A 24938-nucleotide genomic window follows, 5' to 3' on the forward strand; every position below is an offset into this window, starting at 1 on the left:
CCTTTGAATCTTAAGGTTGATCCTCAGCCTTCTCTTTTCTCTTATCCTCTCCTTAACTGATTTTATCTTATCCCATGGCTTTGAATTTAAGACATGCTGTGATCTTCAGATGTGTGATGGTAGACTTTATCTTGCCCACTGAGCTGCAAACTATATCCAACTTTCTTCACTGGGCAGTCTAACAGGTATCTAAAACTTAACCAGGCAAAACAGTACTCTTGATGACCAAGCCACCCTCACACTTCCACTCTAATCACTTTCTGTCTCTGCTCTTCCTCATCTCTGTAAATGGCACCTCCATCTACCACCTCCATCTAGGTTGCTCAAGACAAAATCCTCTTCTTTAATTCGTTTCTGTTCTTCTCCCTCACATTCAATTTGCCACCATGTCTTACTTGGTTTTATTTCCAAAATACATCCCAAATTTATCTAATTCTCTCCGTTTTCACTGCCACTCTAGTTCAAGCCTCCATCCTCTTTCCTAAAACTACTAAAATAGCCTCGTAATAAAAAGTGATTTTTTTTCCCCTTTGCCCCAGAATTGGCAATGAGGGCTCACAGCTAAAAGGCTAAAGTACCTTAAATTCTAAAGAGAGTTAGATACCTCCTCCAAGACTTAACAAGAAGCAACAGAACTCAACTTACTGCTATCACTGCCCCCAGTACTCCCAGCTATCTCCTCCAGTCCTTAGAGAACTTTGGAGGGAAAAGAGGAATGCTATCAAAGAAGCTTATGGAAATAGCACGGTTTGTGGTAAGAGACTTTCCTCCTTTTACTTTTGAGAGAGGGCAGGATAAGGTTTTCTTTTCTCCCCAAAGTAAAGTGAGAGAGAGGATCAAGAAAATAATGAAATCAGGGACCCTGCAAGAAGGGGAAATTGAGAAACAATATATATAATAATTCAGAGAAAAGCTTCTGAGTCTAACTGCTTGGGTTCACCACACAATCCACCACTTAGTAGTTGTGACACGAGGCAAACCTTGGTCAAATTGCTCAACCTCTATGTTTCAATTCCCCTCTCTATTAAATGGGGACAATAATAATGCATAACACATATTTCACAGAATTGTTGTGAGACTTAACATATACTGCCACACATAAAGAAGTCAGATCTTGGCATATGGTAAGTGCTGTATCAGTTCAGTTCAGTTCAGTCGCTCAGTCATGTCCAACTATTTGAGACCCCATGGACTGCAGCACACCAGGCTTCCCTGTCCATCACCAACTCCTGGTGCTTACTCAAACTCATGTCCATCGAGTCGGTGATGCCATCCAACCATTTCATCCTCTGTCATCCCCTTCTCCTCCCGCCTTCAATCTTTCCCAGTATCAGGGTCTCTTCAAATGAGTCAGTTCTTCACATCAGGTGGCCAAAATACTGGAGTTTCAGCTTCAGCATCAGTCCTTCCAATGAATATTCAGGATTGATTTCCTTTAAGAAGGACTGGTTGGATCTCCTTGCAGTCCAAGGGACTCTCAAGAGTCTTCTCCAACACCACAGTTCAAAAGCATCAGTTCTTCGGTGCTCAGCTTTCTTTATGGTCCAACTCTCACATTCATACATGACTACAGGAAAAACCATAGCTTTCACTAGATGGATTTGTCAGCAAAGTAAATGTCTCTACTTTTTAGTGCTATATAGGTACTAGTGATTATATCATCATCACCATCATTATCACCAGCATTATGTTGGTCGCTACTTGCTGGGTTGCAGAAAATGCAAATCGAACTTGGTGCTATTGACTGCAATGAAATTTAAGGAAAACACTCCTGGGAGAGCCTGACATATCCCCTTGGGGTTGCAGGCATGTAGGAACATAGAAACTGATATGGGCTCCTGTTACATGACCCTTATAAGGTATGCATGAAAATATCCTACAAATCTATGCTGCTGCTGCTAAGTCGCTTCAGTCGTGTCCGATTCTGTGCGACCCCATAGACGGCAGCCCACCAGGCTCCCCCGTCCCTGGGATTCTCCAGGCAAGAACACTGGAGTTGGTTGCCATTTCCTTCTCCAATGCATGAAAGTGAAAAGTGAAAGTGAAGTCGCTCAGTTGTGTCCAACTCTGTGCGACCCCATTGACTGCAGCCTACCAGGCTCCTCTGTCCATGGGATTTTCCAGGCAAGAGTACTGGAGTGGGGTGCCATTGCCTTTAGGAGTAATCAAAACAGTAGGGCACTGGCAGGAAAAGAAACACACAGACTACTGGAACAGAAGGGAGAACCCAAAAATAAATCCACACATATATGGTCAACTAATATTTGACAAAAGAGACAGTAAGTCTCAATGGAGAAACACTAGTTTCTTCAATAAATAGTGTTGGGAAAACTGGGTATTCATATGCAAAATAATGAAACTGGACCCCTATTAAACCACTCATAAAATTAATTTGAAATAGATTAAGGACTTAAATGTAAGACCTAAACCTTAAAACTCCTAAAAGAAAACATACAGAAAAGAACTCCTTATAATTGTTCTTGGCAATAATATTTTGGATATTACACCAAAAGCACAAGCAAAAAAAAAGAAAAAAAAAAGAAAACAGGGACCATCAAACTAAAGAGTTTCTGCACAAAAGAAACAATTAGCAAAATGAAAATGCAACTTATTGAATGGGAAGAAATATTTACAAGCCACATATTTGATAAAAAGTTAATATATATAAAATAAAGAAGGAACTTATACAACTAAATGGCAAAAAAAAATCTGATTTTTAAGTGGGCAGAAGACTTAAATACACATTTCTCTAAAGAAGGCATATAAATGTCCAACAAGTACATGAAAAGGTGCTCAACATCGCTAATAACCTGGGAAATGTAAATCAAAACCATGAGATATCACATCATAGCTGCTAAAAATGGCTATTATCAAAAAGATAAGAGATACAAATGCTGGTAAAAATGTGAAGAAAAGGGAAACCCTGGTGTTCTGCTGGTGAGAATGTAAACTGATACAATGGTTATGGAAAACAATATGAAGATTTTTAAATAATTAAAAATAAAACTATCATTTGATCCAGTAAGCCTACTTCTGGTTATATATCCAAAGGAAATTAAACCATGATCTCAAAGACATCTACATACCCATGTTCACTGAAGCATTATTCATAATAGCCAAGACACGGAAATGACCTAGGTGTCCACACACAGACAAACAGATAAAGAAATGTGATAAATATATTAAACTTATACAACATTATATGCCAATTATTTCTCAGTGAAGCCAAAAGGAAGAACAGAATATATATCCAGAATTTTTCTGACTTGGATGAGGAGGCAGAAGACACTTGGGAAAAGTGTTATTTACTTGTAATAGACTAAAACTGGAAGCAACCTAAATGTCTATTTTTAAAACTATCTGTGAATGCAGTTTTAAAACAAATGAGAATGAGTTGTTGCTACATTAAGTATGATGTTAGACCTTCCTTGAATGCCCTTTACCAAGGTGATGAAGTTCCTTTCTGTTCCCAGTTTGCTGAGACTTTTTTTCTTTATCAGAAATGTATACTGTATTTTTCTCAAATGCTTTTTCTCCGTTGGATGACCATATGATTTTCCTTTTTTTTAGTTTGTTAGTGTGGTAAATTGCACTGATTTTAAAAGTTTAAACTCAACTTGCATTCTTGGTATAAAACCCTCTTAATTATGATGTAATATCCTTCTTATAAACTTATGAGCTCAACTCACTAACATTTTGCTTAGAATTTCTGCTTTTATGTTCATAATGAATATTAGTCTGAAATGTTCTTTTCTTATATTTGCCTGGTTTTATCAGGATAATGCTGGCCCAATAGAAAAAGTTTAGAAGTATTTCCTCCTCTCAATTTTCTAGAAGAGTTTATAGAATTAGCAATATTTTCCCTATAATGTTTGGCAGATTTTACCAGTGAAGCCATGGTCTAGAAATTCTCTCAAGAAAGCAAGCTGGGGCAATTGCAAAGGTCTCCTCATCTGTTTTCTATTTCTCAGAGATCACTGTCCTTTGTCGCCTAATGGCCAATGTCTTAAAAATCACTTTCATAGATTTTGTCAGCTGTTCCAAGCAGGAGGGTAAATGTGGTCTCTACTATTCCATTTTGTTTGAATTAGATGTCAAAGACTTGAAATTAACAAAAAAGCAGGCCTATAACCCCCTTCATGGATTATAGACTTGCCACGGTGAACAAACTTGCATAACTCAATGAAGCTATGAGCCATGCCACAGCACAGGGCCAACCAAGGCTGATAGGTCATAGTGAAGGGTTCTGACAAAACATGGTCACTCACCTACAGCTGGACATCCTAGAGTGTGAGGTCAAGTGAGCCTTCGGAAGCGTTACTACAAACAAAGCTAGTGAAGATGATGGAATTTCAGCTGAGCTATTTATAATCCTAGAAGATGATGCTGTTCAAGGGCTGAACTCAATAACAGCAAATTTGGAAAACTCAGCAGTGACCACAGGACTAGAAAAGGTCAGTTTTCATTCCAATCCCAAAGAAAGGAAATGCCAAAGAATGTTCAAACTATCATACAATTGTGCTCATCTCACATGCTAGCAAAGTTATGCTCAAAATCCTTCAAACTAGGCTTCAGCAAAATGTGAACCAAGAACTTTCAGCTGTACAAGCTGGGTTTGGAAAAGGCAGATAAACCAGAGATCAAATTGCCAACATTCATTGGATCATGGAGAGAGCAAGGGAGGTCCAGAAAAACATCTACTTTTGCTTCACTGACTAAAGCCTTTGACTATGGATCACAACAAACTGGAAAATTCTTAAAGGGATAGAGGACCTTACCTATCTCCTGAGAAACTTGTATGCAGGTCAAGAAGCAATAGTTAGAACCAGACATGGAACATTGGACTGGTTCCAAATTGGGAAAGGAGTATGTCAAGGCTGTATATAGTCACCCTGCTTCTTTAACTTCTATGCAGAGTACATCATGCAAAATGCCAGGGTAGATGAATCACAAGCTGGAATCAATCAAGACTGCTGGAAGAAATATCAACAACCTTAAATATGCATATAATGGCACTCTAATGGAAAAAAGTGAAGAGGAACTAAAGAGTTTCTTGAAGAGGGTGAAAGAGGAGAGTGAAAAAGCTGACCTGAAACTCAACATTCAAAAAACTAAGATCATGGTATCTGGCCCTATCACTTCATGGCAAACAGAAGGGGAAAAAAGTAGAAGCAGTGACAAATTTTATTTTCTTGGGCTCCAAAATCACTACAAATGGTGAATGCAGCCATGAAATTAAAAGATGCTTGCTCCTTGGAAAGAAATCTATGACAAACCTAGACAGTATACTAAAAAGCTGAGACAGATATCATTTTGCCAATAAAAGTCCATATAGTCAAAGCTATGGTTTTTCCAGCAGTCATATATGAATATGAGAGTTGGATAATAAAGAAGGCTGAGCATTAAAGAATTGAATTGTGGGGCTGGAGAAGACTCTTGAGAGTCCCTTGGACAGCAAGGAGATCAAGCCAGTCAATCCTAAAGGAAATCAACCCTAAATTTTTATTGGAAGGACTGATGCTGAAGCTCCAATACTTTAGCCACCTGATGCAAAGAGCTGACTCAGTGGAAAAGATCCTGATGCTGGGAAAGACTGAAGGCAGGAGAAGAGGGGATGACAGAGGATGAGATGGTTGGATGGCATCACTGACTCAAGGGACAAGAATTTGAGCAAACTCCAGGAGATAGCAAAGGACAGGGAAGCATGGCAAGCTGTAGTCCATGGGGTTGCAAAGAGTTAGACAACTTAGTGACTGAACAACAGGCCTATAATATTTTTCAATAAATTCTACTTAAAATTATAGTATCCTTTTTTGGCAGCTATGTTACACTATTGGCTTCTAATAATTATACAGCCAACTAACATCCTCTTGTAAAAAATAAGTATTTCTATAAAGTATGAGATGTAAGTTTTTAGACTTAACCCAATGGCTCACCTGTAAATCCACCTGCAGTGCAGGAAACGCAGGAGACATGGGTTCAATCCTTTGGTCGGGAAGATCCCCTGAAGGAGGAAATGGCAACCCACTCTAGAATTCTTGCCTGAAAAATCCTGTGGACAGCAGAGCCTGGCAGGCTAGAATCCAAAGGGTCACAAAGAGTCAGAAATAACAAAGTGACTGAGCATGCATGCAAGGACTTTTTTTAATAGACTGCATTTTGAGCTGTTTTAGTTTCACAGCAAACAAACTACACATTTAATAATAGAAAATGATCAAATTTATTGAATCTTCTTAAAACCTTGTAAGGCAAAGAAAATTTAATTATGGTAACTGGAAGCAATGATTGGGAGAAAAAAGTGATTTCATGTTTATAACTCATTAAACTATTTATAGCCCCAAACTTTTCTCTACATTGTCTTACCCCCATAACTCATTGTCCACTGAGCAGTGATCTTTTTAAAAGGTAAATGAGATATATCTGACTTAAAACCCTTTACTGGCTTCTCATTACACTTAGAATAAATTCAAACTCATTATCTCCTCAATTGCCCACAACTCTCCCTTTCACCCATCACCCTCCAGTCACTCCTGGGCAGGACCTTTGTACTTTGGTCTCTCTGCAGTTGACACTTCCCATATCCTTGCATGGTTGGCCCCTCATTACCAGTCAAGTCTCAAGTCAAATGTCATTGCCTTAGAGAGAATCTCCCTGATTGCTAATCATCCTAATTACTAGTCACTGTCATTTACTCTATTTTATTTTCTTCATAAAATTTATCATTGTTCAAAATCTTATTTAGTTTATTTAGCATCTGTCTCCTCCTCATTAGAATAAAAGCTCCTTGAGAACTGCATTGTCTTGCTCACTTCCAAGAACTAAGCACAAATGCCTAAAATATATAAGCTGAACAAAGGATGAATGGAGAACATCTTCATAAGGCGTTGAAAACTGTGTCTAATTTTAAGTCTTTTCCTACTATTAGTCTCTTTTAGGACAGACTATATTGTCAATGTCACTTAAAATTACACTTTAAAGTGTAATTTTCAGAAATGTATACAATTGTCCAAGTGTTATGTGACCAAGTACAAAACATAGAGGGACTATAACATTTTTCAGTAAATGCTACTTAAGATTATAGTATCTCTTTCTTGGCAACTATGTTACACTATTGGCTTCTATTAACCAGTACAATCAACTAAAATCTTCTTTTAAAAAAGTGTTTGCACTGTTTCTGTAAAGTAATTACTTCTTCACATTTAAACAGTTGGGATTTGGGTATGAGATTTAGCACTGGTCCCTAAGTTTTTTCTTACTAAACTCAAACCAACATTACAACTAACTAGATTCTTTTTGCATCCAGGTTTTGAAACCTAGCACATCTGTTATTTCTCTCAGCTTCACAGCATCTACAAACTTAGTACATACACCATCAGAATCCTCATTTAAGTCATTAATAAAAATGTACAATGGCATACTGCTAAAAAAATTTCTATGGCTTACACCTGAAGTCTCACCTCCAAGCTAACAAGATCCATTAATAAACACATTTTGGGTATAGTAGTTAATTTCAAGTTAACTCATACCATCAAGTTATACCATACTATCACACGAACTACAATTCTCCATTTCATCCATAAGGATAACCTAGTGCTCAATCGCTTAGTCATATCTGACTCTGTGACACCATGGACTGTAGCCCACCAGGCTTCTCTGTCCATGGAATTTTTCAGGCAAGAATACTGGAGTGGGTCGCCATTTCCTCCTCCAAGGGACCTTCCTGACCCAGGGATCAAACCCACATCTCTTGAATCTCCTGCACTGGCAGGCAGATTCTTTACTACTTGTGCCATCTGGGAAGCGCAAGGACAGCATGAATACTTATCATAAGTAATCCTGTCTCTCCTTGCCTCTATCTTTAATATTCTCTCCTTGAAAGTCTTTCATAACATAAAAGGAGCCTTAATATCCTGGCATTTTGCCAGTTAAACATTTAAAAGGATGATGGTATTTTTTAATAGGCTTCTTGGCTTTAAATCCAAGAAGTGGCTGAACTCTCTTGATTTTCCTTCTAAAGGATTGAATTCTGCATTCATTGTAACAATTCATTATTCCCATTTGTCCTTGAACTTGAAGAACAAGTCTTGATTATGAACAGGACTGCGCAATCAGCTCCAAAAACATAACTTCTAAAATATGTTACAGTTATCAGCAACACAGTCTTTATACCTTCTCTCTATATATTGTATATCTACCTTCTTTACCTTTGAGACACTAGACAATACCAAAGTAACTTTTGAATCAACATAGGAAAATAAACTGAGGGAAGATCCTATTATCACTGAAGGAAAGATCCAAGAATCACTAACTGTGACTACAAAAATTATCTCCAAGAGAAGCAAAGCAGGATAAAGCATTCAAAAGTGGAAAATTATTTGTATATTTATAAATAATAAATATATAATTGTTGTCAGCTTAATTTTAAACATCTGAGAAGTCCCAAAGCATCCCATAGTCACTCAAAATTTCACAAATTCATTGCATATAAAGTTACTCACAAAGATTAAAGAGGGAGTTTTTCTACGACAAATGCAAGCTAAAGGCCTTGATCCAATGTTGTCTGTTTCTCCCGTGGAAGGTGAAAGCTTTCCAGGCTGGGTTGTTTTGGACTTCCCCAAACACCTGCAGAGCACTTCTACAAAAGCAACTTTAACTTACTGAGAATCATTATCAACAAAATTTTAAAGATATGCTTATTAATGGTAAGAAGTAAACAAGCAACCACAATTGTATTTGTAATGCTTTACTTCTTGAATCAAGTAGTAGTATGTATGTGTTTGTTATATTATCCTTGAAAACTTATATATTCCTATTAAATTTAAAATATTTTCACTGCCAAAGAAAGACCAATTATCACTCCAAACAGTGCATGCCCATCTCTTCCCTTTCAGAATCTTAACGCTGGATCTATTTTGCAAATTAAGAATTAAATAATGGCCTCACATTTTGCATAATGTGAAGTTAAGCAAACACTTAGAATTAAGGACAGAATTAAGAATACTAAACTTTATTTCCAAAATTAACTTCTAATCTTTAAAAGCTTATATGAACTCACTTTTATAGAACCATACATTTGTGCAAACTATTTTGTGTACCTCTTTGTCACTTGTAGATTTCGTATACCAATTTCAAAGAAATTGATATAGAATATATGTTAACCTTTGAAGTAGTTATAAAATATTCCATCCTGTTGATACATTATAGTTTGTCACAAATTCTCTACTACTGCACTGGAATTACTTCGTTTCCTATTATAGGCATGCTTCAGAGACATTGCAGCTTTGGTCCCAGACCATAGCAAAAATGTGAGTCACATGAATGCCTTGGTTTCTCAGGACATATAAGTTATGTTTATACTATCATTTAGTCTATTAAGTGTGCAATAGCATTATGTCTTTTAAAAAAAAAGTACTAACCTTAATTTAGAGTACTTTAGGGACTTCCCTGGCAGTCCAGTGGTTAAGACTCTGAGCTTCTACTGCAGGCAGGGAATGCAGGCTTGATCCCTGGTCAGGGAACTAAGATCCCACATGCTGCATGGTGCAGCCAGAAGACAATTTTTTTTTTAAATAGTACTTTATTGCTTAAAAAAAATACTAACCAGCATTTGAGCCTTCAGCAAATTGTAGTCTTTTTGCTGGTGGAGAGTCTGAAATATTGAGAGAATTAATGAAATGTAACACAAAGACATAAAATGAATAAACATTGGAAAAATGACACCAACAGATTTTCTCAATGCAGGGTGGCCACAAACCTTTAATTTGTAGAAAACACAATAAAGCAAAATATGATAAAACAAGGCATGCCTATACACCAAAAACAATTTTTTTTAAAAATGTATGTTGCCAATGTAATATGTATCCAGTATGCTGCATCCTTGGTGTTAAGATATAGCTGAGCTGGCCCTGCTTTCCAGGGATTATACTGTAGTGGAGAAGACAGCTAAGGAAAATAAAATAATCACAGCTTGTGATAAATGCAATGAAGCAGATAACCAAAGTACAGCCCGCATCCACAGGTTCCACATCTGCAATTCAGACCCATTTTATATAAGTCCCATTTTACATAAGGGACTTGAGCATCTGCAGATTTTAGTATCCCCAAGGGGTCCTGGAACTAACCCCCCACAGATACTGAAGGACAATGGTAGTGTGACAGCATCTGGTGGAGGTCTGAGGTAGCCTGCTTTAGAAGAGACACTCTGGAAAGGGCTCTCTTGAAGAGGTCACATCTAGGCTGAAACAGGAATAAGTGAGAAGGAGCCTGTACTAATATTCTATGCTGCTATTAACAAATCATCACAAATTGAGTGGCTTAAAAAACACAAATGAATGATCTCACAGTTCTGTAACTCAGAAGTCTGGGTAAGCTAACTCCTCTGCTCTGGTTTCACAATGTGGAAACCTATTATGGGTCAGCCAGCCCGACTCTTAACTTGAGGTGCTGGTAGAGAATCTACTGCCAAATTCATTCAGGTTGTTGGCTGAATTCAGTCCTTTGCACTTTTAGAGCTCAAGTCCCTTGCCTGCTGTCAGCCTGAGGTCGTTTACAGCTTCTAGATGCTGACAGCACTCCCTGACAAGTGGTCCCCTTGATCTTCAAAGTCAGCAACAGTGGGTCAACTCCTTCTCATGCTTCAAAATGTCTCTGACCTCTGCTTCGCCCATATCCTTCCTGCTTCCAGCTAGGGGAAGTTCTCTGCTTTTAGGGGCTTCCTGTGATTACCTTGGGCCCATTCCAGATAACTGAGGATAGTCTCCCCATTGTAAGGCCCATACTTTTAATCACATTTGTAAATCTCTTTTGCTATGTAATGGGCTTCCCATGTGGCGCTAGTGGTAAAGAATCCGCCTGCCAATGCAGGAGAGGCAAGAGAGGCAGATTCAGTCTCTGTGTTGGGAAGATCCCCTGGAGGAGGGCATGACAACCCACATCAGTGTTCTTACCTGAAGAATTTCATGGACAGAGGAGCCTGGCAGGCTACAGTCCATAGGGTCGCAAAGCATCAGATGCCACTGAAGCGACTGAGCACAGCACACATACTATGTAATAGGTAACAGATTCACAAGTGCTAGGGATTAGAGCATGCACACTTTTAAGGAGACCTTATTCTGCCTTCCACAGACTCAGACACACACTACCCCAAGAAGAAAGGAAACGGCAGGCAAAAGGCCTAAGATAGAAAAGAGCTTGGCCTGAATAGGACAAATAGCACAAAAAAGGCCCCCAGAGCCATAGCAAAGTGAAGGAGAGAACCATAGTAATGACATCATACACTTCCTTACATGAGTTAACTTTTTTCCTATTTGAATTGTACAAGTTTAGAATCTATTTTGAATTTTTGAATCAATCTTAGTCATTCTAAAGCTAATGGTGATGGAGCATTAAGCCTCTTAACTTCCAGTCTCTTTTACTTCCCACAAAACCAAAAGTCACCAATAGTATTTTTTTTACATCTATATGGAGAAATTTCTTCTAATTGACATTTTCTTGGTTCTTGCATACAGAATTTCTTCAAATATTGATCTTTGTCCAATCACAGCATACATAAAATTTATATCTTAGATATCAGAGGCAAAAATAAATTTAAAAAGAATTCAAAATATTAGTAAGAAACTTCATCCTCAACTCTTTTAAAAATTAAAACAAACAAAATTTTTTTCCAATAGCTTTCCACATAGACTTTTAGTGTGGTGGTTTGTGGTTAAATGTTTGTAAAGAGAATTGCACCTGTGATGTGGTCTGTTTTAAAATAAACTCGCACCTGCAGTTGCTTTTCACAGAACTGCTATTTGGGATACTACATGTCAGATATTTGACCATATACAGAGCACTTCCTCCTCACCACACTACCTTCTGGGCTTGTCCCTGATTTACAAACACCCTATCTCCAAAAAGTCATTTGAAAAAAACGGTTTAGATTTCATGATAATTTTAGAGATGCAATAATAAACAAGGTTTCCAGGAAACCCCTCAAACAATATGCTCCTTCTAATCCATTAACTCCAGTGGTCTGGTCCCTCACTGCTTTAAGGAAAGTCTAATTTATTTTCATGGGGGGCCTCTGATCCAGTCAAATATGTCTGCTTTCCTTTTCCTATATATGATTTGCTAATTCCTGTTTCAGAATCTTTTTTTACTCTGTTTTTCCTCACCAAAAATTTAGATTTTCTTCCTGTCAACCTTTTTAGAAAATTTTAAAACCTTTAAAACTAATTTTATAAGTCTTCTCTGCTTAATGGCATCCCATTCTGTTCACTCCATTACTGTTTCTTCATTGCTAATAAATTTATCATTTTATACAAATTGGCGTGTTACTTTACACTGTTATCACTCTTCTTCATTTGTGTACAATTTATCTCATACTAAATTAACACTTTCTAGATGCAGAGAGAGGTTAATAAAGAGCGGTAGCAATTGGACACCCATAAAAGGATATAAGAAAGCACCAAAAGGAACTATAGAGGCTCAGTTAGGAAAATGTTTAAGAAAATGAACTTTTTCATCTTCTAGCTCTTCTACTCAGAGGTTTTACATCATGTGTAAATGTTGTACTAAGTGTGTTTCCCTCAATAACAAGGAGAAAGCATAAATTCATGATGAGGAATATCTAGTCAAAAATTTTTTTTTAATGTCTGATTTAAATAGTCTTTCAAGACTATTATATAATTCTTTTGAATCTCTCTCAGAGTTTCAAATAAGTTGCTTTCATCCAAAAGGTGTGCAATAATTATTTCCCAAATAACATTTTTATAGCACCAACATTTATTACAGTACAAATAGGAAATTAATATAGCTATCTTTTTGGCTAATAATTTCTCATATAATTGGAAACAACTATATATTTTAAATTTTTAAAATAAATTTTAAATTTATTTTCTCTCCATGACACTGAAATAGAGTTGCCATTATGGCAAATATGTATATGTGGTCTGCAAGGCTAATGCTGCCTAAGAAAGAAAGAAAAAAGTGAAGTCGCTTAGTAGTGTCCAACTCTTTGCGACCCCATGAACTGTAGCCTACCAGGCTTCTCCATCCATGGAATTTTCCAGGCAAGAGTACTAGAGTGGGTTGCCATTTCCTTCTCCAGGGGATCTTCCTGACCCAGGGATCAAACCTGGGTCTCCCACATTGCAGGTAGACACATTGCCATCTGAGCCACCAGGGAAGCCCAATGCTGCCTCAGTTCAGTTCAGTTCATTCGCTCAGTTGTGTCCGACTCTTTGCGACCCCATGAATCGCAGCACGCCAGGCCTCCCTGTTCTACCTGGCCCCTAATTCAAATGATCGTTCATTCATTTATTCTTTCTCTCAACAAGCATCTTTTGGCATCTACTCTACATGGTAGGGATTCAAGTGAACAAAATAGGTAGAACCATTAATCAAACAAGTTTACATGATGTCAAGTACAAAGTGCCACAGGAGCACAGATGTTGAGAGAGAGGTAGGAAGGGTCATGGAAATCTTCCCAGAAGAAGTACTATCTATGCTGAGATTGAAAGATGAGTAGAAGTCACACAAAAAAGGGAGGACTACAGTCTAAGACTGGTCAAAATGGACAAAAAGGGGAGGGCTATGGTCTAGTAATGCTCAAAATTCTCCAAGCCAGGCTTCAACAGTACGTGAATTGTGAACTTCCACATGTTCAAATTGGTTTTACAAAAGGCAGAGGAACCAGAGATCAAATTGCCAACCTCTGCTGGATCATGGAAAAAGCAAGAGAGTTCCAGAAAAACATCTATTTCTGCTTTATTGACTATGCCAAAGCCTTTGACTGTGTGGATCACAACAAACCGTGGAAAATTCTTAGAGATGGGAATACCAGACCACCTGACCTGCCTCCTGAAAAATCTGTATGCAGGTCAGGAAGCAACAGTTAGAACTGGACATGGAACAACAGACTGGTTCCAAATTGGGAAAGAAGTACATTATATTATATATAAGGCTGTATATTATCACCCTGCTTATTTAACTTGTATGCAGAGTACATTATGCAAAATGCCAGGCTGGATGAAGCACAAACTGGAATCAAGATTGCCAGGAGAAATATCAATAACCTCAGATATGCAGATGACACCAACCTTATGGCAGAAAGCGAAGAACTAAAGAGCCTCCTGATGAAAGTGAAAGAGGAGAGTGAAAAAGTTGGCTTAAAACTCAACATTCAGAAAACTAAGATCATGGCAGCCACTCCCATCACTTCATGGCAAATAAATGCAGAAACAATGGAAACAGTGGCTGACTTTATTTTGGGGGGCTCCAAAATCACTGCAGATGGTGACTGCAGCCATGAAATTAAAAGATGTTTGCTCCTTGGAAGAAAAACCATGACCAACCTAGACAGCATATTAACAATCAGAGACATTACTTTGCCAACAAAGGTCCATCCAGTCAAACCTATGGTTTTTCCAGTAGTCACATATAGATGTGAGAGTTGGACTATAAAGAAAGCTGAGTGCCAAAGAGTTGATGCTTTTGAACTGTGGTGTTGGAGAAGACTCTTGAGAGTCCCTTGGACTGCAAGGAGATCCAACCAGTCCTTCCTAAAGGAAATCAGTCCTGAATATTCATTGGTAGGACTGATACTAAAGCTGAAACTTCAATACTTTGGCCACCTGATATGAAGAATGACTCATTGGAAAAGACCCTGATGCTGGGAAAGATTGAAGGCTGGAGGAGAAGGGAACGACAGAAGATGAGATGGTTGGATGGCATCACCAACTTGATGGACATGAGTTTGAGTAAGCTCCAGGAGTTCATGATGGACAGGGAAGCCTGGCATGCTGCAATCCATGGGGTCGCAGAGTTAGACACAACTGAGTGACTGAACTGACTGACTGATGGTCTAGGAAAAAATAAAATGTCAACAATTTGGAGCTGAGAGAAAACATAACTATTGGAGGAAATGAAAGTTCAATACGGCAGTATGAGTCCGGAGACCATATATTACATAAGTTTCAACACACCTACCCTTAAGCACCTAGTACAGTGCTGTATGCTGTGCAAAATTAAAATAATTTACATGGGTGTAAATTTAGCATTATTATAAGATATGCTTGTAGAGTAATGACTTTGCATAGATAACTATATAACATTTGATTATTAAATATTTGCATTCAATTCTGTTCTTAAGCAACATGAAACAAGTTTCCAAATATAACAACACAATATTATCAGTGATTTACAGTTATATGAAAAATAGATGATGAGTTCATTGTTATTTTAAATATAGTATAATAAAACATTAATTGCAGTAGTTAGTAATCACAATGTGAAGTAATGCTCTGATATGGCAATTAGTGGAAACAAAAATAAACTGAAATAAAGCAATTTACAGTAAATAAACAATTTTACCAAAATCACAGAAGACAAAACCAGAATAAACCTACCCCAAAATAATGAAAAATAGATCAATCTCTGAATGATATCCTCTAATTATAATTTTACCATATTTCCCAGTACTGTGAATGTATCTACTAAACATGCTTTCCCAGGCCCCAAAATAGAGATATAATATGGCTGATGCCTCCTGATTTTCCCATTTTTCTGCCATTGTATAGGTTGAAATTGATACCATATCTCTGAATAATCTTAGTCTTATAGACTTTATATCTCAGAGTTCAAGTATTTTCAGGATATATTGAAACAGAAATACATATGTCTAGACTCTATAAGTTTTTCACTGAGATAAAATGTAGACTAAGAGACAGTATAATAAAATAGTTATGAAAACTAACTTCAGAATGAGACAGGCTTGGGTTTAACTACCAATTAGACAATCTCAAGCAAATTATTTCACATCTCTGAGCTGCATCTGTGAAAAGAGGATAATAATGGCACCCTTATCATAGATATATTGTAAGAATTAAATAAGATAATATACTTAAAATGCCTAGCAGAGTACCTGATACATAATTAATATCACTCCAAATATTCAATGTTACTGACAATACCAAGTGGAGAATCCAGGTCCAGACATGGATTAAAACTTTTGGGCATGATAAAAATGTAAGCTGAGCACACATGGAAGCTTTATTCAGATGTATTGTTGTTTTTAGTATTTTTTCATGTTGAAGACACCCAAATCTCTTGCTCTAGTTCATATTTTTCTCCTAAGATTCAAAACTATATATCATACTGTCCAGAAGAGATTAGACACTTAAATCTCTTCACAGGCAATCTCAAATGCAACATGTCCAAAACTTATTTTCCCTTGTTTGCTGGCCCCTGCTAACCTCTTTCCTCCTGAGTTTTCTATCTTAGTAGAGGGTATCATCATCCACTCAATTGTGCAAGAAAATCTGTGAGTTACTATCACTCCTCACCCCCTCATTCTTAATCAGACACTAAGTCCTATAAAACCATCTCTTAAATAGCTGTTAAACTGTGTATTTTTTATATCTTTATTTCCAGGTCCTAGTTTAGACACTAAAATTCATCACCTAGATGACTGAGCAGTGTCACACTAACTTCTCTATAATCTTATCTTTTTCCTTCAATTCTCTAATCTTACCCTGTTTAAAATCTTCCAATGGTTCTCCTTGATCCTAGCATAAAGTCTATTTATCTCTTAATATCAAAAAGATACAGATAAATGTCACATTTTCCAACTCAAATTCTTAAGTTATTTTTATTAACTTCTAATACTTTACTGAAATTTAACAGAACTCAATTTAACTCTGTATTTGATTAGCTATTTATTGGTACCTACTATGTGTATGTAACTGTACTAGATATTATAAAAGCTACAGAGATGAATGGTGATATATCTGGGAGAAAACTTAAGCATATCAAGTCTTAACACAAGGGAGAAAATACTTTAAAATCTGCAAATAGGACCTAAATAGACATTTTTTTCAAAGATATATGGCCAACAGATATATGAAAGGATTTTCAACATTGCTAATTATTAGAGAAATGTAAATCAAAAGCACAATCAGATGTTACCTCACACCAGAATGACTATCATCAAAAAGTCTACAAATAATAAATGCTGGATAGGGTGTAAAGAAAAGAGAACCCTCCTACACTATAAGTGATGATGCAAATTGGTGTAACCACCAAGGAAAATGGCATGCAGGTTCCTAAAAAAAACTAAAAATAGAGGTATCTTATGATTCAGCAATCACACTCCTGGGCATATGTTCATACAGAAAATATGAACACTCTAATTCAAAAAGATACATGCAAAAAAAAAAAAAGATACATGCACCTCAGTGTTCATACCAGCACTATTTACAATAGCCAAGACATGAAACAACCCAAATGCCCATCAACAGACTACTGACTTAAGAAGATATGATATACATGTATTGTGTTAATCTGCTCAGTTGTGTCAGTCCACTCAGTTGTGTCCAACTTTTTGCAATCCCAGAGACTATAGCCCACCATGCTCCTCTGTCCATGGAATCTTCCAAGCAAGAACACTGGAATGGGTAGCCATTTCCTTCTCCAGGGGATCTTCCCAACCCAGAGATGGAACTCAGGTCTCCTGCATTGCAGGCAGATTCTTTATATCTGAGCCACCAGGGAAGCCTTGGAGTATGTGTATATATACATTATCATACACACAAACACATACACACACATATAGAGAGAGAGAGAATGGAATATTACTCAGCCATAAAAAGGAATGAAAAAGTGCCATTTGCAGCAACATGAATGGAGCTAGAGAATGTTACACATAGTGAAGTGAGTCAGACAGAGAAATACAAATACTATATGATATCAGTTGTATGTGGAATCTGAAAAGTAAAACAAATAAATCTACATACAATTCAGAAACAGACTCACAGACATAGAAAGCAAACTTATGGTTACCAAAGGGGAGAGGGAGAGAGGGACAAATTAGAGGAGTATGGGATTAACAGATACTGCTGCTAAGTCACTTCAGTCGTGTCCGACTCTGTGCGACCCATAGATGGCAGCCCACCAGGCTCCCCTGTCCCTGGGATTCTCCAGGCAAGAACACTGGAGTGGGATGCCATTTCCTTCTCCAATGCATGAAAGTGAAAAGTGAAAGTGAAGTCGCTCAGTCGTGTCCAACTCTTCACGACCCCATGGACTGCGGCCTACCAGGCTCCTCCATTCATGGGATTTTCCAGGCAAGAGTACTGGAGTGGGTTGCCATTGCCTTCTCCATTAACAGATACAAATGACTATAAATAAAACAGATAAGCAATAAGGATTTACTATCTGGTACAGGGAATTATGTTCAGTATCTTGTACTAACATATAATAACTGAAAAAAAACTGAATCACTTTGCTGAATACATGAAACTACACAATAAAGTAAATCAATTATACTCAATTAAAAAAAAAATTCCTAACAAACAGTTAAAGGGCTACTAGATGCCAATGGAAGGAAGTGTATCAGAGAATACAGCCCTGAGAAGATATGATTTTAGCTGGGCCTTGTAGGTCGTCTAAGAATTGAGATGTGGGGCAGCATAAGCAAAGGCCAAGGGAAAGAAATCTCAAAAAGCAAAAAAGAACAATGTGTATCAGTTTTATTAGAATGTAAAGTTCTTTAATGAAAGTAGTAGGACAGCAGCTAGAAAAATAAGAATTGGGGTCAGATAAAGGCAGGCCGTGACTTAAGTTAAGAGCTAGGGCTTTACACTTTCGAGAATGAGCATCAACTAAAGAGAAAAAAAATTACATGAATTGTGTTTCAAAAGACCTTCAACATCAAAGCTGTAAGTATCATTGAATCAACAGTTCTGTGTATATATGTATTTTGTGTGTGTGTGTGTGTGTGTGTGTATATATATATATATATAATTATATCTACAAGATTCCTCATGACAAGAAAAAATAAAAAGGGATTAAAATAATGTTTAGAAAGTAATTGCAAAGGATTAGAATTTGTATGGAAAAGTAGTGTCACAATTTCATTACATTCTTCATTTTGTAATTACAACTACCAAACCTAGTCATTTTTAATTAAAGAATTAGAAGAGTTCATATGTTTAGCTCATACTCAGGGTAAGTTCTATATTTTACTCCCAAGTCACTTTTAGGATTTCTGTGTCTTTAAATAGATACAGACCTTAGTTGCAAAAGAATCTATAACCTACTGGTTTCAGAGTAAGTGGTTTCCCACAGAAATGAAAGCAGATGGCAACTATGCTTCACCTTTTCTATTTTCTTTCTTATACCTAAAAATAATCCTTCTTTTTTTGTACTCAAAAAATAGTTCAAGGAGTTTCTGTGAGTGTATTACATTACCAAGAATACATTTTCCCATTATTACCTCATATCAATTATTTTTACTATTACTACTATTCTGAGCATTAAAAAAACAAAACTACTTCTTTGACAAATTTAGTCACCATAACTTTGTGACACTGGGATAAAAAGTAAATATGTGTTGGATTATTAGCTTAAGTTCACAAAAGGCATATATCAACTATTTCATTTTCTAAACGTTACTTTAAAAAAAAAAAAAACCTGTGTGGATAACCAGAGCAATTCAAAAGACATTGTAAGTCATTGTTAAAGGCTACTATTTTGTATGCTGACATTGTATTTAGAAATATATTTTCTCAAATACTGACCTAGATTTTAAAGATTTAAAAAATAACAACTTGATCCAGACTTAACCTAGCTCATACACTTAATGGAGGGAAAGCAGTAAGTATAAATAAAGATATGAAGCATGGAAATGAAAAAGAGAAAGTTCTTCATCCTGCCTGAGGAGGCAGGAAAGGCTTTTAAGGTGACATTTAAAATCAATCTTGGACTTCCCTGGGGATCCAGTGGTTAAGATTCTGCACTTCTACTGCAGGGGACACAAGTTCCATCCCTGATCAGGCAACTAAGATCCCGCATGGCACAGCAAAAAAAAAAAAAAGACATTTGTCTTAGATGATGAGTAAGACTTCCCTAGAAAGCACAAGAAAACAATATGTATAATAAAGCAAAGGCAGCAAGAAAGAACATAGCCTGCACCAGGTTAATGAGGAATCTTGTAGATACAATTATTTTTATATTAACTACTGATAAAATGATAATTACAGCTCTGATGATAAAGGTTTTTGAAACATAATCCACATAAAGCTTTTTTAGTTGGCCCTCATTTGCTATACAATAAAGATTTTAGCTCTTAGCCTAATATTTACATATATTACACGTAGTATATACACATGCAAGGCTATGCCATACATGGTAGCAGTGACAGTACGGCAAGAAGTTTAAGATGTATGCAGGAGTCAGGTCATAGGAATATGAACTTGAGTCTATAGATGTTGGGAATTTTTTAAAGGACTTTATAAGTTAGAGATGTGTAGTCATTTTTTGTCTGCTTATTTATTTTTAATTGAACCTCAGATGCAAACAGTTAACTATCCTCCTCAGTTCCTGGCACATTATCATTATTGGTCCACAGTAAGTACCTCTCCTAATTCTTCTGATCGTCAAGCTTTATCCCATTCTTTGCTCCTCCGTAAGCAACCTTCTTTTGTATTTAATGTACATTATTTTGTTTGCATATGTTCTTATAAAATGTGTACTGTTGTATAGTTGCACATCTTATTACATACTCCATTTTTTTAACCTTTTTTCCTAAGCACACTGTTTTTAAGACCCATTCATGTTGCTCTATGTATATATAATCCAGTTTCTAACTACTGGGGCTTCCCAGGTGGCTCAGACAGCAAAGAAACTGCCTGCAATGTGGGAGATGCCAGTTGGATCCCCAGGTTGGGAAGATTCACCTGGCAAAGACAATGGCTACCCATTCCAGTATTCCTGCCTGGAGAATTCCACGGACAGAGGACCCTGGTGGGCTACAGTCCATGGGATCACAAAGAGCTGGACACAACGAAGCAACTTTCACTTTTTCCAATTACTGCATAGTTAAGATACCCATATAATTTATCCTCTAAATCACAAAAGGGGTGCTATTAACAATTACACTGAAACAACAAGTTCAACAGGGCTGTACTAAGCAAACTAAGATGGATAGTTACTTTATGTGTCCAAATTCCATGCTGCTTACCCGTGATATTTATTGATCTCTCTTTAGAATCCAGGTTGTCTCCAACACCATGCTTTCAATAACAGCTTTTGAAACAGCCTCATACAGGTCCCATTATGGATCTATGTGGGAATTTGTTAGCCAAAAGGATGTCTGTATGCTATGCTATGCTAAGTCACTTCAGTCGTGTCCGACTCTGTGTGACCCCATAGACGGCAGCCCACCAGGCTCCCCCGTCCCTGGATGTCTGTAGTTATCTGTAAATTTCTTACATAAGTAAATATGGGAACACTGAAAAGAGCTAAAAACAGAGGAGAAGACTGCAAAGCAATATTTGGAGAATAAAGAGTAGTAGAGAATTCAATGAAAGGTACGGCTGGAAAGACTGCCTTGAGGCAAACTGTGGGAGGGCTATGCATTCTATACATGCTGTGAACTTTATTTTGATAGTAACTGAGAGTCATTGAAAGGTTCTGAGTAAGGGTATAGAATGATGGAAATATTAATAGCATTCTAGAAAGACGTATCTCATGATGCTGAATCAAATGTACAGCAGAGACTGGAAGTAAAAAGACCTATTAAGGGAATATTTGAAAGCCAATACAGTACAGCAGTTAGCTACAGCATTGTGGAAATTCCAAAGCCAGTCCGGATTCAAATCTGGTTCGACTTCCCTAGTGGTCCAGTGGTTAAGAATTCACCTGCCAATGCAGAGGACATGGGTTCAATCCCTGGTCTGGGAAGATCCCACATGCCACAGAGCAACTAAGCCCATGCACTGCAACTAGAGAGCAGCCCCTGCTAGCAGCAACTACAGAAAGCCCCCACACAGCAACAAAGACCCAGGACAGTCATAAATTAATTATTTAAAGATAAACTGCAGGTGCCTTTGAATCCTAAATTAGAAATTATCATAGTACTTCTTCATAGGGTTGAATGTCAAGAGCTTATAATAGTACTGGAACATAATACCCACTCTCAGTGCTAGCTATTACTGCTGCAATAGTCCACAAGCATGTGAGATCAGTTTAAGCTAATCTGGTGGTAGAATTTTAAAAACCTGAACTCATGCCCTGAAGGAAGTATCCTAATATAACCTAGTGTGTCATTCATAAACCCCTACTTCCTACAGGAAAAAACAACAACAACAACAAAAACTCCCAAATCTGTTGGCTCTCATTAGGTCCAGTTTGCAAACTCCTGAGTCAGGCATCACAATAATGTAACAAAGATTCAAGTTGATAATGCATGACAGTTGCCACAAATATAATGGTTAAATGCTATTTAATATGTGTTCATTTTCTAAGGACTCAGCGTTTTTCTTTGTAATTGGCATAGCCTTATGATATAATAAAGCATTAATATGTCTTTTCAGTGATATAAATTTTTAAGGAAACAATTTCCTCACCTAAATGGCAAATAATTCCAAGATCCGGTTATGGAAGTTTATACTACAGGAACTGCTGGAATTGAAGAACTGACTTCTGAACTGTTCATCAAAAATATCTGAGAATGTTAGAATACAACATTCTGTGAATATACCCTGGATATTATTGCATTATTTCATATATAGTTAGGAAATGTAATGTATAGTACAAACCAAATAAATATTAGAGCAATGTGATCATTCCCATTAAAAATATCCAAAATAAGTTTCTATCTTCTCTATAACAATATATGCATTTTGTTGAGTATGACTACAATTCTTAAATAATTAGCAATAAAAATGAGCAGAAAAAATTACTTAGATAAAATGCAAATTTAATACATTTAAAGCAAAGATATAATTACAGTCCTAGCTTAGATGCCATACTCTTTTAAGCAATATTTACAGAACAAAATCCAGAGATGATCTCTCACCCTTCTGATCTCTCACAGCACTGTGTTTACATCACATACTGCCTTGTATTTTAGTATAATCTGTATGCATATCTCCTTTTCTACCTCATTAGAAGAAGATGTAGTCGCTCAGTGGTGTCCGACTCTGTGGGAGCCCATGGACTGTAGCCCGCCAGGCTCCTCTGTCCATGGGATTCTTCAGGCAAGAATACCAGAGTGGGTTGCCATTACCTTCTCCAGGGGATCTTCCCCACCCAGGGACTGAATCTTCATCTCTCATGCTCCTGCAGGCAGGACTGATTGGCAGGCAGATTCTTTACCACTAGTGTCACCTGGGAAGCTCCTCATTAGAAGTTCAGTTTAGTTCAGTTGTCCAGTCATGTCCAACTCTGCAACCCCATGGACTGCAACATGACAGGCCTTCCTGTCCATCACCAACTCATTAGAAGAGACTATGGATAATTCACCTTTGAATCTACTACAGCATATAGCATTCTGCAACAATTAATAAGCAGTTAATATTTGATGACAAAAACCTATTAAAGTCCACATTCAAAAATGAATTCTGCACTTAGCATCAGAACATAAAGACTTTTACTTACACATTTTTTATTCATTAAATTCCTAAAATCCTGTACAGGTTTTTAAATGCTTATAATAACTTGTAGCACTTTAAAAATATTTTAGTTCAAAATGTCACTTTTCTAAAAAATTTTATTATTTTTTATAACCTGATAAGACTGCACTTTCTACAAAGAACCTGTGTGTCACCATTAACTTTAACAACTTATTACAGTTCAACTTTAAACTAGCTACATTTGAAGGAAGCATAATGTCTAAAATATATAGTGAATATGAACTGATATGTAATGTCTGAAAACTTAAAACCCTGAATTACTCTAAGATTGCAGGGCAGTCCTTTCACACTTACAGACCTAGAAAAAGTTCTACAGACAAATCTGACCGATATTTCCCTTATTACCACTCTTTCTCTTGAAATACTTTCATCTGAGCTCTTAAAGTTTCTTTCATCCACCCAGTACAGCCTACCCTCTGGAAAAGGAATGAAACTCATTCACATTGAACTGGCAAAGGACTGCTAACAGCTGGGTGTGAGGGCCTGGTGTGGGAGTCCTGTCTCAGGTTTCTGTGCTAAATTTGCTAACCTAATCTTCCCAAGTCTCTGTTTCCACATGTAGACAATGAAGATACTGGAACTGGAATTAATGATTTCTAAAATCCATTCCAGCTCAGGTTATCTCCCTTAGGGATGTTCGCAGGTTTAGGCATCCTTTATTCACTCCATCCCATTGACGGAGGGGCCTGGTGGGCTGCAGTCCATGGGGTCGCTAGGAGTCGGACACGACTGAGCGAATTCACTTCCACTTTTCGCTTTCATGCATTGGACAAGGAAATGGCAACCCACTCCAGTGTTCTTGCCTTGAGAATCCCAGGGACGAGGGAGCCTGGTGGGCTGCCGTCTATGGGGTCGCACAGAGTCGGACACGACTGAAGCGACTTAGCAGCAGCAGCAGCAGCATTCACTCCATTTATTTAGCACCTGAGATCAACACATGATCAAGTACTGTAACTTCAATACTTATTCATTAAACAAATCTTCATTGAACACTTACTCTGTGCCAGACGCTGTGCTGCGTGCTTGCAATACCACAGTTCTGTTGAGATCTACGACGTGATACAAAAGAGCTGAGAAAAAGGCAGTAAGGGAGTTAAAAAAAAAAAGTCCAACAAGTGATGCTTAGACTGTCTCTTCACTACAGCAGAATTTCTCAAATTTGGCCGGGAGCACTAAACTCTTCTTAGTAAGGGGGCTGGATGGCGTGTACAAAAAGACAGTGATGTGAAAGGCACGTGGAGTGTCCTCAGCAGCTGAAGGGTGGGAAACACAGGATAAGTGTTCACAGTACTTATACCACTTATGATCCGGCACGTTTCGCGTGATGATTTGGTTTAACTAAACCACCTGTTCCACCATTGCCAGAACAGCGTCTGCTCCTGCCCATTATCGTTCTCCCAGAGCCTAACACGCTGCCTCGTGCTTATTAAGGGCTGAAGAATTTATTAAGGGCCCGCTCCTGAGGGTTAACATGTGTCATTT

At 37.4% G+C, this 24938-nt stretch overlaps 1 protein-coding gene across 5 annotated transcripts in view; it reads right to left on the reverse strand.

Moving 5' to 3' along the window:
• JCHAIN (joining chain of multimeric IgA and IgM) overlaps positions 1-24938 on the reverse strand; it is a 36479-nt gene that overhangs the window by 11036 nt on the left and 505 nt on the right. The window contains exons 2-7 of one of the 5 annotated variants that reach the window (XM_055588739.1): positions 24454-24526; positions 22389-22486; positions 9602-9649; positions 9417-9518; positions 8499-8635; positions 5937-6076 (exon numbers count right to left, since the gene is read on the reverse strand). In XM_055588739.1, coding sequence (XP_055444714.1) covers positions 5937-5975 — 39 coding nt within the window. In that variant the 5' untranslated portion in view covers positions 5976-6076; positions 8499-8635; positions 9417-9518; ... (1 more) ...; positions 22389-22486; positions 24454-24526. Of the gene's footprint in view, positions 1-5936; positions 6077-8498; positions 8636-9416; positions 9650-22388; positions 22487-22924; positions 23309-24453; positions 24527-24938 lie in introns of those variants that run through there. The other 4 variants (XM_055588737.1, XM_055588738.1, XM_055588740.1 and 1 more) reach the window with 4 other exon arrangements.

The sequence above is a fragment of the Bubalus kerabau genome, chromosome 7 (genome assembly GCF_029407905.1).
Source record: "Bubalus kerabau isolate K-KA32 ecotype Philippines breed swamp buffalo chromosome 7, PCC_UOA_SB_1v2, whole genome shotgun sequence".
Lineage (NCBI taxonomy): Eukaryota > Metazoa > Chordata > Mammalia > Artiodactyla > Bovidae > Bubalus > Bubalus kerabau.